The sequence below is a fragment of the Cariama cristata genome, unplaced genomic scaffold (genome assembly GCF_000690535.1).
Source record: "Cariama cristata isolate BGI_N322 unplaced genomic scaffold, ASM69053v1 scaffold4825, whole genome shotgun sequence".
NCBI lineage: Eukaryota > Metazoa > Chordata > Aves > Cariamiformes > Cariamidae > Cariama > Cariama cristata.
In genome coordinates, this window is record NW_009616816.1 from 19915 (window position 1) to 33990 (window position 14076).

The 14076-nt window shown below is 40.0% G+C and overlaps 1 protein-coding gene across 1 annotated transcript in view; it reads left to right on the plus strand.

Annotated features, from left to right (window-relative positions):
* Nucleotides 1-14076, plus strand: part of DUSP22 (dual specificity phosphatase 22) — a gene marked incomplete at its 5' end in the record, with an annotated part of 35829 nt that overhangs the window by 14548 nt on the left and 7205 nt on the right. The window contains one exon of the mRNA XM_009700298.1: nucleotides 10257-10306. Coding sequence (XP_009698600.1) covers nucleotides 10257-10306 — 50 coding nt within the window. The remainder of the gene's footprint in view (nucleotides 1-10256; nucleotides 10307-14076) is intronic.

Consider the following 14076-nt stretch of genomic DNA (forward strand, 5'->3'; position numbering starts at 1 on the left):
ACTGTCCGCTGCCACAAAAGCTTTCTGTTGTTCACTCTGTTTACAACAAATTGCATTAAGAGTAGGCTTCTGCATGTGTGCCGCTTCTTTATCTGTGTCAGTTTTCTTTCTTTGTTTTCTGTTGCTACAGAATATTTGTTTTGTTTTTATTTTTAGTGTGTTGTTTTTTTCAGATGAGGAAAGAGTATGTTGGTGTATGTGATAGTTTCAATTAAAGTCATTTGGATGAAGTATACGTAAATGAAATCCCAATGAAACATGCGCAATTTTTTTGTTTGGGGAGTATTGTCATCTCTCTCTGCTCAGTACCAAAGCTGTCTTAAGTTTTAGGCATCTCTGTTTCATCTGAATAGCTGATCTGTGTCCCTGTGATACTCATGCACCAACTGGTTCTGTTTCAAGTCTTAACTGTGTGTGGGATTTCTTCTCCAAACAAAAAGTGATCTTAAAGCACTGTATGGAAGTTTTTGAATGTTGCAATAATGTCTTTTGGTTGCTGAGAAAATACTCTGTGATGCCTATGAAACATATGCTCATCTTTTTCTCTGACTTTCTTAAAACATTAGCTTTATAGGTTATGGTTTTTCCCCCTCATTCTGCATAGTTAACCAGAGCACCCACAGAGGACAGTTATTTATTCTTTTTTTTTCTTTGTATTCTGATGCCATTAACAGTATCGTCTTAATCTGGTACATGCTATCTCCAGAGCAGTGGTTTTCCTCCCCTTTTTCCTGAATTGATGACTACCTGCATAAGTGTTGATATGGTAGGTGGGTGGAGGGGTGGGCCAGGTAGACAAGAGCTAATTGCCAACTGAACTGAGCATCTTTCTTGTCTAGTCTGTTAGCTTGTGCAGCCAGCACAACTTAAATGAACTGTATCTTTGGAAGTAAAAAACTTCATAGGGCAGATCATCTTATAAAGAATTTTAGATTTTTATTTATTTTTTTTGACTTGCAAATTTTGAAATTTTAATCAGAGTAGAAATAGTTTCAAGTACTCAGTATCTGAGAAGCTGAACTGAAAGGGAAGAGCACAATTAAAAAAAACTGTGCTGGTCTTTTAGAATTATCTTTCATACTCCCTGAGTAAACAGTCAAATGCATTGATATAATACATGCAACAAAAAGATGTTGCAACTGGAACAGAACCAGTAAGTGTGAGCAATAGGAGTTGTAGAAAAATAAGAATGCTATGGAGAAGCTGTATAACTTCTTTGCACCAGTTTTATCTCTGCAGAATGCTGTGATATACCTGTTTTATGAGGTGTTAAGGATGAGAAAGTTGCAACTAGGGAAATCACATGAGGAAGTGCTGGATCAAGTTTATAAATTAAAAAAAGTGTATGACTGGCTGGTAAATGCAGACCTTTGGAGGAGAGTGAAGAGCTAAATGACTGAATGACTATCAAAAACTGAGCAATGTTTCTAAGATTAAATGGTCATAGCCTGCAGATCTAGTGTAGATAATGCATTCATATCAGCTTGCATTAAGATCTGGAATCTTGTTTCATATTTTTTAAGCCTGGCTGGGTGTCGTAAGTCTTAATGCAGTTTTAGCTGGTGATGATAGTCTTGCATGTTTACAGATGATCTTTAGACTCTAGGTGTGCAGTTTTTTAGAGAAGGGAAGCAAACGAAGCTATTACAGAGCAACTGAACTGACAGCTCTGGCACAATGCAAGTAATCTGCCTCGCATAGTTTGTGGATAGTATTTTTGCAGCTATTTTGCTTTTTGCTATAGAAACCTATCCTATCTGCTGTTAGCACTTAATGTGATGAGGTTTTGCTATGGGGGAGCTTATACTGAAGCTTTCAAGGGGAATAGCCTCATCTCCTTTTAGTTTCCCAATTCTTTCTTTCCATCACCAGTTCATGGAAACTTTTTTCTCATCGTTGCACATTCTGGACTGACTTCATTTTTTTTGCATGTGTATAACAGGGATTACCCTGTGCTAAAACGAAAGAAAAAATTTCTGTGTTGTGTCCCCAGTTCCCCCGGCTGATAATTCTGGAAGTGCTGAAAGCTGCCTTAGTGATTTCTTGTTTAGTTCTGTAATCCGAAGGAATATCCTCACGCAGACACCAGTCCAGAAAGCATTTGTCTGGACTCAAAAGCATATCACTGTTCAACACGAAATAACTAAATAGGGAAATACTGGGAAACCAATCAGCCCTGCTTTTTTTTTTTTTAAAAAAAAAGCATGTGCTAATCCTGGACAGATGCTTCTCAGCAAGTGAGAACTGCCAGTCTATTAAAACCGTGTTACGATGTTGGATAGCATACAGAAGTCTTGAGCTGTAGAAGGCCGTTCATATATGAAAATTGCATCTTGACGACATGATGAGAGAAGTCCCTGCGGGGTACGGCTGGGCAGCAATGTTCTCTGCACAAACTCTACCGTCTTTGGTATCCAGCCCAAAGACATATGGGAACTATTAAAGAGGGAGATGGCAAGACAGCCTTATTGCAAGGGCATTGCTGTTGTATAACGATCAGCTCTGCAAATTAATAATTTAGTCAGACTGTTGCATTTCCATCTATAGCACTAAGCTCATATCACCAATGTTGGAAGCGGTCAATTTTCAGCCTTTGTGCTACCATCAAGAGGATGTGTACAAGCGTTTCTTCTAATAAAAAACTGAACTTTCTTCTATGATGTTTCACTGCCTTTTCATGGTAAGGGTTTCCCCTCATGAGATGTTTCAGAAGACCATGCTGAGCAAAATAGCTACCATTTTTCTTTCAGGTGTAGCAGCATCAGACGATTCTCTCTAGTTTGAAGTAATGCCCTGTCTGGCATTGGCTCTGCTTGTGAAGTTGGGAGCTCTGACTAATTTTTCAAAAATGACATTGGTAGCCCACTAAGAAGCCTCCAAGAGACTTCCACAAAGTAAAGTGTGTCAGGCCGAGCCTTCATCATGAGGTACCCTCGGCAGAGGCTGCTGCGGTGAGGCGCTGAATTAGTTCGCTGTTTGAATTGCTGGGCGCACGCTTGCCGTGTCAGGGGAAGCACGCTCCTGTAGTGGCAGATGACAGGGAGGAGAGAATGAGGACCGTTTGACGCTCTCAATGGCGAGCTGTTTGCACGAGAGATGTTTAGACCAGTAAACGCCTGGTGTATCTCATTGCTTGAGTATGGTGTTGACCAGAACGGGGCAAATGCTCTGACCTGCTCTGTGCAGAGAAGATGATGTAAAGAGTGTGTTAATCCATGCTTGTAATGTGAGCATATTCCAGAGGTGTAGCAATCATGTTCCAGCGTTCCCGGAAACAGAGAGGCAGGTGGGATATATTGTTTTATTGTAGTGCTCAGATCCCCTTGAGGGTTCAGGGACCAAGTGTGATGGGTAGTGCTCAGATTTTAGATATGCCCCAACATGCCTGGGGGCTTGAATATGTCATGTAGTCAAGGCAGACTAACGAGTTCTTTCCTCTCAGCTGAGGTATATAGTATATGTTTATATATGTAATATATGTATATATATGTATATACCTATATATATGTATATACATATATAATACATATATATGTAAATAGTCTTGGTGTGTCCTAAAGGAGATAAACCACAATTTAGTACAAACTTGTTAGCATTTTCTTGCACACGGCATTCTTTCAGATGAGCCAGGTTAGAACTGGAATTCAGGGTTAGAATTGGAAATAATATGTGCTGCTCTTTGTGCAAGTAAAGTAAAATCCTTAACTCTTCAACATTTCCCTCTTAAAATTTTAGAAAGGGTGATAGGAGAGTTGGGGAAGGAGGGCTTTAACAGGACACTTTATATTTGTGATTGGCACATTCCAGCCTTAATGAGATAGACTTTTCAAAAGTGTCACTGAGACTACTTCCTAAGACAACCATGAACAAACATCACAAAAAACCCCCCAATGACTTGTAAAAACTATTGTATTATTCAAGATAAAACAAACCAAATATATAAATTTGTTGTTCATATTCTTCATGTAATTTCAATTTCATTTATAATATTTTTCAAAACCAAACCTGAGTATCTTGTTCACTAAAGTCAATTAGTGGTTGTTTTTTGCTGAAACACAAATGTATTTTCTGAGTCATTAATAAAATCGGCACCAATGGTGATTGCTACAGAAAGTAACTGAAAGGACAAACAAACGGTTGAACGGTTTTCAGTTTAGCAGGTTCAGTTTGGTGCATTACTGGACAAAACCCTTGATAAACTCTTGTTGGTTTGGCTTGAGGAAGCTTTGTGCCGGCTGTTTCCCACTTTAGCTTTTTTGCTGAAATGCCCCTAAACAAAAATAAGTCCTTCTGCCCTCATCTGTTGATGTGACGACTCAAATTAACACATGGTTTTTGACTAACCTGAAAGAACTTGCCAGGTGCTGGAGGTTTTCTATTTGCATCTGGGTTCACAAATTTAAGTTTAGGGGTTTAGGTTTAAAAAAAATTTCTTGGAAGTCGTTGATGGTATCTTTACATAAATTTAAATAGAAAGGTTTAATGCCAAAAATACAATCCTGCTATTTTTAAACTTTTTTTTTTACAACCCCTTCCCCTCGCCCCTGCCCTTGGAGAACAGAAATTTTATAATTTGAGCCTCTTTTCCCCCTCTCCTTGCCTTTTAACAGCTGAAGTTGTAGATTCAGGTTTCCAGCGCTAACTAGAACCTCAGAAATATTGTACATACAGCAGTGGTAGGGACAGTGTTCTGAAGAACATCTGTAAAAAAACATTACTTGGAAAACCCACTAAACATGAAATAATGAGTAGCGTTTTTAGTCCTTCCTCTTACTCTCATGCACACTGTTTTGCTAAGAGAATTCAGTTTTATATAAAAATCACTGGGCAGTTTTGTTTCATGGATAAACTGTATGTTAGTATGATTTAGGGTATAATCAAACTGAGCATTATTCTTAATGACTTCAGAACATCTTTGATCATTAGAAAGGAAGCAAACATCCATAAAGGTGCTGCATTTCACTCACAGTACTTTTTGCATGTTATCCTGTTTGGAGTTGAAATTATTCTTGGTATTGTGCAATTAATTTTGTGCATGCTGTTTAGAGATCCTATTCTCAGTCACCAACCCATTATCTGACATGTAGCACTTGTGGATGTGTCATTTTGCTACTGCAAAATTCTGCATCCTCTACTAAAAAAAAACAAATGCCAGTTTTTACAATTTTAGTTAAAATGAAGCTGTTAAAATGAATTTTTAAATAGATTATAGGTAAGTAGAATAGAAACAGAGTGTTCCTTAAAATGGACTGTTAGGTTTCCTGAGCACTTCGTGAAATACTGGATTTAATGACAAAGATTTAATTATCTTTTTTAAAAATATAATCATATTAGGAGGGTGTTGTTCTGTAGTCTTACTGACTTTTCCAAATGCGAGATAACTGTTCAGTTTCCAATCTTAGTACATTGACCTCGAAAATAACTAGAAATTTGAAAATGACTGCAATTCCATGAATACCTTATTAACTGTAGTGTAAAACCTTTGCGCATATATGTGTGCACCTAAGCCTTTTTGTTTCTAATACCTCGAAATTCACTGCAGAAGAATTGACTTAGTTCTAGAATCTGATGAAATTATGCAAGTGTCATCGTTGTTTCTCAAATAACAGTGAATTTTAGAAATTTTACTTAACTCTCGCTTGTTTCAACTTTGACAATCTTGAAATCGGAATACTTGCTCTAGTTTTGTTAGCTCTCACTGTATCGGTTTAACTGTAGCATTTAGTTTCAGGGCCTAAGAGAGACAGAAATCTAGTTTTGGTGGTTACTGTCTCTGCTGAAACAGAAAACAGAAAAGTAAATTATATTTTATTTTACTTATTTTTTTTGGGTAATCTTAACAGATTAAATACACCGAAAGAAATAGGAGTGCTGCTTTTATTTGATGAGGGCATCAGTTAGAATTATGATGTGAATAGTAAGGAAAAAGTTGAGAGAAGTGTGTGTGTTGGAGGGTAGGGATGTTTGGTGGTAAAGGTGATTGATGGAGAAAGGAAAGCGAGCAATGATTGAAAAGTAACAAGTGGAAAGTAGTAGTGAATCGAGATGAGCAGAAGAAAGCTATGTTCAGCATCTCATTGACCTAGGAGCTTGGGTTTGAACACATTCCATATGTATGGAATGTTTTATTATCTGAGAACATATGTAACTTCTGTTTAATTAAAAAGGTTGGATTGGTTTTTGTTGGGGTTTTTTTGGTTGGTGTGTTTTGGTTTTTTTTGTTAAATGGGTAATCTGGGTAAAACTTGTTTGGAGAGATGACATGACTGAGCTGTCAGCTGAAGAGATGTTTGAATAACAATATGTTAGCAGTATTCAATAAATGAAGTGGATGTATTACTTCATGTAGGATTTAAAATAATATTTGTCTTTTCATCAGTTTTTATAATTGCAAACTTTTCTCTTTGCTGTGAACAAATACCATGATTTGGGATGGGCAGCTATTCTGTGTCACCTAATTTAGTGTGTGTAGGTGAAGTGGTACAGTACCTGCTTTGAGTTCTTCTGTCCTTCTTCCACTGTATAATTTTTAGAGAATTGTCACTCCTAGGGAACAAAACAGAGTTAATTTAAAAATAAACTAATAAATAAAATACTCCCGTATGGTTGACATCAAATTTGTATTTGTCTTCCCATCTTCCCAACCAGATTCAAGTTTCTTTAATGAAACTGCAGAGTACGTACTGATTGGGAACCCGTTGAAATTGTCACTAGGAGCTGGTCTGCTTGACTCTTCAACAGTCTTTTAATTTAGCTTATTCTGTTTGAGTTGCCGTTTCAGTGATGATTACCTTCTTCCATCTTCCATTTTGCAGTTTCAGAATGGCAAACAAACTGCGGGGTAATAAAATAGTGATGTTTCTGTCTTTCTTGCATGCTAGTACCCCATCTAAAATGTTGTAGGTATTTACTTGTTTGGTTGGCATGAACTGTTCTGCTTTGCAAGGTCCCTTTGGGACAGTTCTTAGATGTTATCTGCAGGGTATGTGCACAGGAAGGACAGCAGTGCCTTGGGGCACAAATATACAAATAATACTATGATCCTGGGTAGTTGTTGTTTTAACAGTCACAGACAGCAGGGTTCAGTAATTTAAGTATCTTCCTATTGCCAATATGTTTTAAAAAGAAAGTCTATCCAGCATATATGAAGAAAAGCTAATTCCAGCAATCAACGTGAATATCTACACAGAAAATCCCCTGAGTCTCATTTATGAATACCTACCCCATACAATCTTGTGTGGTTGTACTTCAAATGTCACCCAATTACGATGAATGAAATTCTGTCTCGTTATTGTCATTATTATTTCAACCAAGAGAAGCAAAACTTGATGGTAGGGTGGGATCCTCAGGAGTTACCAGCTCTGTCCAAACTGTGTTTGGGTCGAAATCACTGAGTTTCACTGTTGATTTTAGTGGGAGTCAGGTTAGGTCGCTGCACGGTACTTTTGAAATCCCACCTCTAACTATTTCTGAGTTGAGTGTGTAATTATTTCCTCACAGGGAGGAGTCCATCACCGCAGCCTTCCAAAAACACCATACAAGTGACTTGCATAGGTCAAAATACCAAATTCCAGTGACTTTAACCATCTCCTGTCTGAGAAGCTGTATTAATCAGGCTGATAGGCCGATGCTGAGCATTTGTGAGCACAGGAGTGACAAGGGTGCTGTGGGCTTCACTGGAAGCTGTAGGTGCTGAGGACCTCCAGGATCGGGCTCTGGATGAGCCATTCAGTACCATGTGCGGTCTCTCATAGGCTAGTTTCATGCTTGCTTGCGGTAGTGGGACCTAGCCAGCCGTGACAAAAAAAGAACATTGTGGGTCTTAAACTTGTGCTGGTGCTACTTCTGCTTTTAAAGTGAACATGATCTGAAAGCCCCTCTGCACTCAGCCTGTGAAAAACACTCGGCGTGTGCCGTACCTTCTGAAATCTGTGGAACAGCCGGCCTGGGTGCATGCTGGAGGAGCGAACCTTCTGGCATATAGTGCACTCTGGAGTTAACCCGTTTCCTACCTTCAGTTTTCTTCCTGGTTTTTCCCTTGCTTGTGCAGAGTTGTTTAGAGATGTGGGGGAGAGAACAGCGTGTAAATTTACTTTCAGGTCACAGGCCCTCGTTCTACTGGAGTGACTCACTTGAAGTGATACTAGTGTCCGAGATAAACCTCTCAGATGCGTCATACAAGATGCTTATTATCGTAATTAATCTGTCACAATATAATTATCCTCGGCTCAGCACCCTATCTATCTATCTATCTATCTATATATATATATATTACTGCTACATGGTGTTTGTAAATGAATGTATCTGTGCAGGCTGCTGTGGATCAGCTTATGGCTGTGAAGCCATCCTCGTTTCCCACAGCAGGCATCCCTTCTCCTGATACGAGGCAGGAGCAGGCATCCCTTCTCCTGATACGAGGCAGGAGGGACTGTTGCTTGTTGATGCCATTGCCTCGGGCAGCAAACTGCTTTGGTTTGCAAACTGACTTCATTCTTATTCTCTCTCCCCCCAGCTGCATTTTGCCACGCAGCTCTCACGCAAAATGCCACATGCTGTCGCTGGCTTGGTGTTGTCCTGATGTTCTCCCTCGTCAGGCACTGCCACATCTCCGTCTCCACGCTTAGCGCTGTCTGCAGAGCCTTCCCCGCTCCGACTCTGCCTTCCCCAAACCAGAAGGCCGTAGACAGAAGCAACTCTCTTGCGGTTGTGGCACACTTGGGGATGGTCTGTCAGAGCGAGGAAGTCTGGTAAAGCATGGTGAGGACAGGGCAGGCTTTCAGATCTGCGTGACTGTGTAGAAGACGCTGGCTGAAGGGGTTCTGCTGGGTTGAGAAAATGGCTGGTGCCATGTGTAAGTGGTGATGAAGAGATGGTGGTGAGGTATCACCACAACCCTTCTGACGTGGTGGTGAAGTTCATGCATCTGGCAGCGGATTAGCATGATGGTGCATGGTGGTGCCAGGGGTCAGGACCTCTTATAAGAGGGATTGCTCTTTGGTGTGAGATGGCAAGTGAAGTAACAAAGTGTGTGTAGGGTTTCTGAGCCAGCAAAGCAAAGGTGGTGTTGGAGAAGATGCTACCTCAGGTCACCATCAAAGTTGAGCAATGAAAATTCTACCCCCCACCCCAGCTGGCAGATAAAATGCCCGGTAGATGCATATTGTGTTCCACCTTGTTGGCAAAGGATCTCTTCTAGATAAACGCGTGACTTTCCATGTGTGGTGTTGAACACGCAGGATTATTACATGGGTTTGCGTTGTTACAGAAAAATAAACTAAGGTGCGTTTTATGGTGGACCTTTTGCTGTGAATCCTTATCTTTACAAGTACATCTGAAAAATTCACAACTCTGCATCTGAGAGAAGTCAAAAGACTTGCAGTGAATGATTTAGTTTTTGTGTGTCTGCACTGCAACCTATATTCTTGGAAGTCCTATTTGAGAAGATAGCTAAACAGGCTTTCAGAAGTGTTCTTTTTCTTAACAGTCATAGGAGCAAAACAAGCTTTGAAAATAAAATGACAGTTAAAATGAGCGTTGACAATGCAAAGCAGTAGCATATGATTATAGTGTTGTTTTAAATATACCCAGTAACATTTTTAATGCATCAGAAATGGTTATCTAACTTCCCTAATTGATCTTGTAACTTACAATGATAGCTGACTAAGAAAGTGAGGCTAACTTTGTGGAAGAAAAGTACAAGTTTTACAGTTGACCTTCTTGAAGTGTGTGTTGTTCCCCCCCCCCCTTAAAAAAAAAACCACAACGACCCCAAAACCTGTATCACAAACATGTTTCTTCTCTGAAATGCATTTTGATTTGTCAACTAGGTAAAGAAAAATGATTGCATGGGATCAAAAGAAATTGCTTATCACAATTTTAGGCTGTAGCATCTGTTCAGAGAAAGGGAAGGGCAGGAGAAGATGCATCTTAGTTTTACTAGAAATGTAAGAAGAATGAGATTTTGAAAAAGAGGTTTACACCTTTTTAGTAAAGATGCTTCTATTTTAAAAAGCTTGCTATTGGGCCTTGGGATAAGCATGACTAAGCTATGTGCTGGTGTCTTAGCAACAAAGCAGATGTGAAAACGATGTTTTAAAATCTGGCTCCGTAGAGATGATCTCTGCTTGTCTGAATAGCGGTGTGCCTTCCTCAAAGTCAATAAAACTGCATCAGTCTAAAGCAGGATTTGTGTGGTGGTAGATGAATGTATTTAACTTGGGTATTTTCTTCTCATCCCTTTTTCCTTCTTTACACAGGGAGTGAAGTATCTGTGCATTCCAGCCGCTGACTCGCCCTCGCAGAACTTGTAAGTTTTCTTTAAAAATAAATCACAAAACCCCAGAAATCCCTCAGCACAGTGATGCCTGTTTTACAATAAGCTAAAAGATCTGATTCTGATCTCTCACAAGTATTATGCAATGTGGGTTTTTTTTAATCCATTAAGAAAACACAGTAACACTTTATTCCAGTCACCTTGGTTCAGACCCCGCTTTTTGCCTGTAAGGGTTTGTGGGAAGGTTGGTATGTAAACACTCTTCGTTTGTGGCCTTAAACTTCAGGAATTCCTTAGTGAGTCTGCTCCTAATTTAGTCCCAGTTTATTCTAGCCATTGTTTTTGTAAATCTTTTTGCTTGGCTGTTCTTTTTTGTTAGTGCTATCTCCAGCCATTAACAAAAAGAAAATATTTGAAAAAGGTACAAAGCCTGGTGCTTCAAGGGTTGAAATAAATTCCTCGCAGTGGGACCTTCAAGATGAAGTCCCAGTGTGCAAACTACCATTGCAACTATCTACTCTGGACTTCGTGAACCTGCCTCAGAAGGCCCCAGTGCTCTTAGCAGTAGGCTGGCACGGCAGGGGAGTTTCTGCCCCGTGGTGACTCTTGCCTTGAGGATACATGTACTGAAACTAGGGTGTCCCAACCTCGCTCTTTCTCATCTCCGCTAACGTTGATGAAACGTTAATTGACTTGCCCTTGGTTTTAATGTTTTGAACCATTGAGCATAGCGAGTCTTGATTCCAAAGAGAAATCAAAACAGGTTTTGTAAGAGGACTTGGATGGTGACCAACTCTTTCTTCTAGAGCTCACTGTTTATGTTGGGGAGAGGTGAGGGGGGTTTCAGCCACATCCTGCTACTAACTTTTGTAGAGAAACAAGTATTTGAAAGAGGCCTGGCAGGTACGGAAGGAAATGCAGCACTGCTTTTCTCTCACATCACAGCAATATTCTGGCTCATGCTTTCGGGGGATATTTTTAGAGTGTGTATTTCTCATACCCTAGAAAGATTCCAGCGTGGCATTTGATGTGTGGTGATTTGCCTTTTCATTCTGTGTTTCTGTTGTGATTTTAGGGGAAGGAGAAAAAAAAAACCAAACAAACAACAAAACCCAACACACATACCCCCCAGCCCACAACAAAAAACACCCCAAAACCCTAAATTTCAAGAGAGGTCTGTAATGAGAAGGCAGACAACTGCCTTTGTCAGGGACAACTTTTGTGGCCTTAATACTTAAAATAAATAAATGTCCAAAAAATCCTTTTGGGAAGGAGAAAAAAAGAAAGATATTAGAGGGAAACATTCACATGTCATATGAATTGTTTGTTGCTATTCTCAGATCTGTAGCATTTCTGAAAATGATTTGCAAATCTGCTTCCTTTGTTAGTAGAGATCTGGATCAATTGGGAATGGAAATAGGATGACATTTGTGATGAGCATTAATCAGTGTACAAATCAGCCCCTCCCTCACTGTTAAATATCAGGGAGTTATAGTGAAAAACCACCTCTGGCGCTGAGCTGTCTGGCGCAGTACCAAAGCTCTTAGAGCTTCGGTAAGAAGATACAATATTTGCATGAGTATTGTTTCTGTTATGCTGCAGGCATCTAAAATACTTGCCTTGGTATCAGGTGGTTGCAAGCAAACGTCATTACTTCTAATACTGATACATTTTATCACTTAAAATAAAACTTGATGAGTAACCGATTTTTCTTTTTTGCTTTATACAGTCCAGATTGTCAAGTAAAATCAAATCATGATGCTCACAAATAGCAATGTTGCTTGCTTTGCACGTACAATCTTCTGAACGCAAGAGGAAGCCGTCTTTGTTCAGTCTGCGAGGATCTGACCCAGTCTCACCTAGGAGCAGCTAACCGTGCTGCCTGTGCCCTCTGCGCAGGGAGGGATAGCTGGGGAACAGCAAAGGGAGTTGATCCCACTGCAACATCCTTCTGACATCTACCCTCTTCTTTCAAAAGAGGGATTCTGGGGATGTCAGGAAAAAAAAAAAGAAAGCAGCATCCTGTATTGCAGGTCCTTGTGTTTTCTTAGCAGTGGTTGACAGGCACAAGTGACCAGATACACGCTGCTGTCTTGTGTGTCTCCCGACAGAAAGTTTGTCAGAAGCTTTGCTGCTGCTACTTTGCAACTGCTGGCAGGTCGATAAGGTCCAACTGAAAGCCTTTATCCACTGAATTTTGGGACTATGAGCTCTTAATTCACTTCAGCTCAGTTTTTATGAGGGAAACTTCTGGTTTCTTCCGTGTGTAATGCACATTTACTCCTAGTAAGCTTGTTTAGTGGAGCTCCCTTCCTCAGAGGAATGAATTGCCAGGGAAATACAGCAGGGATTCCCCTGTTAACATGTGAGTGTTCCCTAAAGTGCCTCAAAAGCTTGCTTCTGCTCCCATGTTCTGCCTCTACCAAGCACAGGAATCAAGCAGTTGCTTTTGAGACTCTTTGTGCTTCCTAGGTGTTAACTGAGTGTTTTCCCTAGACTGTGAGAATTTTATTTTGGGCCATTGACTTCTCCAGAAATGTAATCTCCTATAGAACTTGTTGCTAAGAAGTTAATTCTATAGAAATCAAATCTTCCCTTCCTGTCCTGGTTCCAGCTAACTGTCTTAGGCTACGTGTTTCTAAGGAACTAACCTCCAACGGTCAGGCTGTTAGTGGTGATAATACAGTAGCCAGATAACCTATTAAGAAAAGAAATTTAGGTGGATCTTTGTTGCATTTGCATTGCTGAAGGAAAAAAACCTCAAGATGCTTCTTTCTATCTGATTTGGATGCTTTCTTTTTTAACCTTTATAATATTCGTAGAAGTCTGACTGGCAACGAATAAATATGTAGATCTGGTATCGTAACTCTGCCTTCAGCCTAGTTCTGGATTACCCAGCTTGCTAATTCATAAGTTTAGATAACATTTACAACATGCTGGTAGGGGCAGCGTACTGGTGGTTCTTCCTGTGGTGTTTTCCCACTGTGAAGATGGTGCAGTTCAGGACCCAGCTTTAAGCTGGGAGATGTAGAAGCCAGATACCATATAATAAATTGTCTTGTAGTAACTGCTCAGTCCAACAAATAGGCTGCAAATCAACACGTTTGTCAAGTGCTTTCCTGTTACAGATGATAATCAACTGTTTTGCGGTTAATGTAAGACTTGCCATTCTTCTTTGTGTCTGGCACTTGCCACACAGCTAACTGGTCCTCAGTCATGGTTTTCATGTACATATGGTTTGTACCGTACCTTTGAAAATTAGTTTAGGCAACTGCATGTGCTGGAGACAGCAGAGACCCCAATACCATGGGGTTGTGGAGGAGTACATTTCTCCTTTTCTCTGACTCAAGGTGAGGATGGGGCATGCTTCTACAGAGCAGCACTAATTCTAAGCTTGGCTATTTTTCTTCTCATTTTCGTGAATGTCTGTAAACACTTACACCTGACAGTGTTTCATCAGACAGAATATCAGCAATAAGGAAGAGTGAATAAAACTGAGTGAATGGAGTTCACTGTTAGCTATATTTAGTACCTTGCAAAGGTGTTATGCTCATTCGCAGATATTTTTCAAACCAAAGCACTGAAGTGTTTAACCAAAACTTACGCTAGACCATTGAAGTGAATTCACTGGTGCTTGGAGCTGCGTTGTTGGCCAGATTTTCTAGAGAGAAAGAGAAAAGATGGGTGTATGAGAATATTGGGATGTTGTCAATCCAACCCTAACCAAGTTTCATCTGACTGAATCTGTTCAGTCTCGGATAAATGCTCCTTCATTGTGCAATAGCAATGCTTCTTGTGGACAC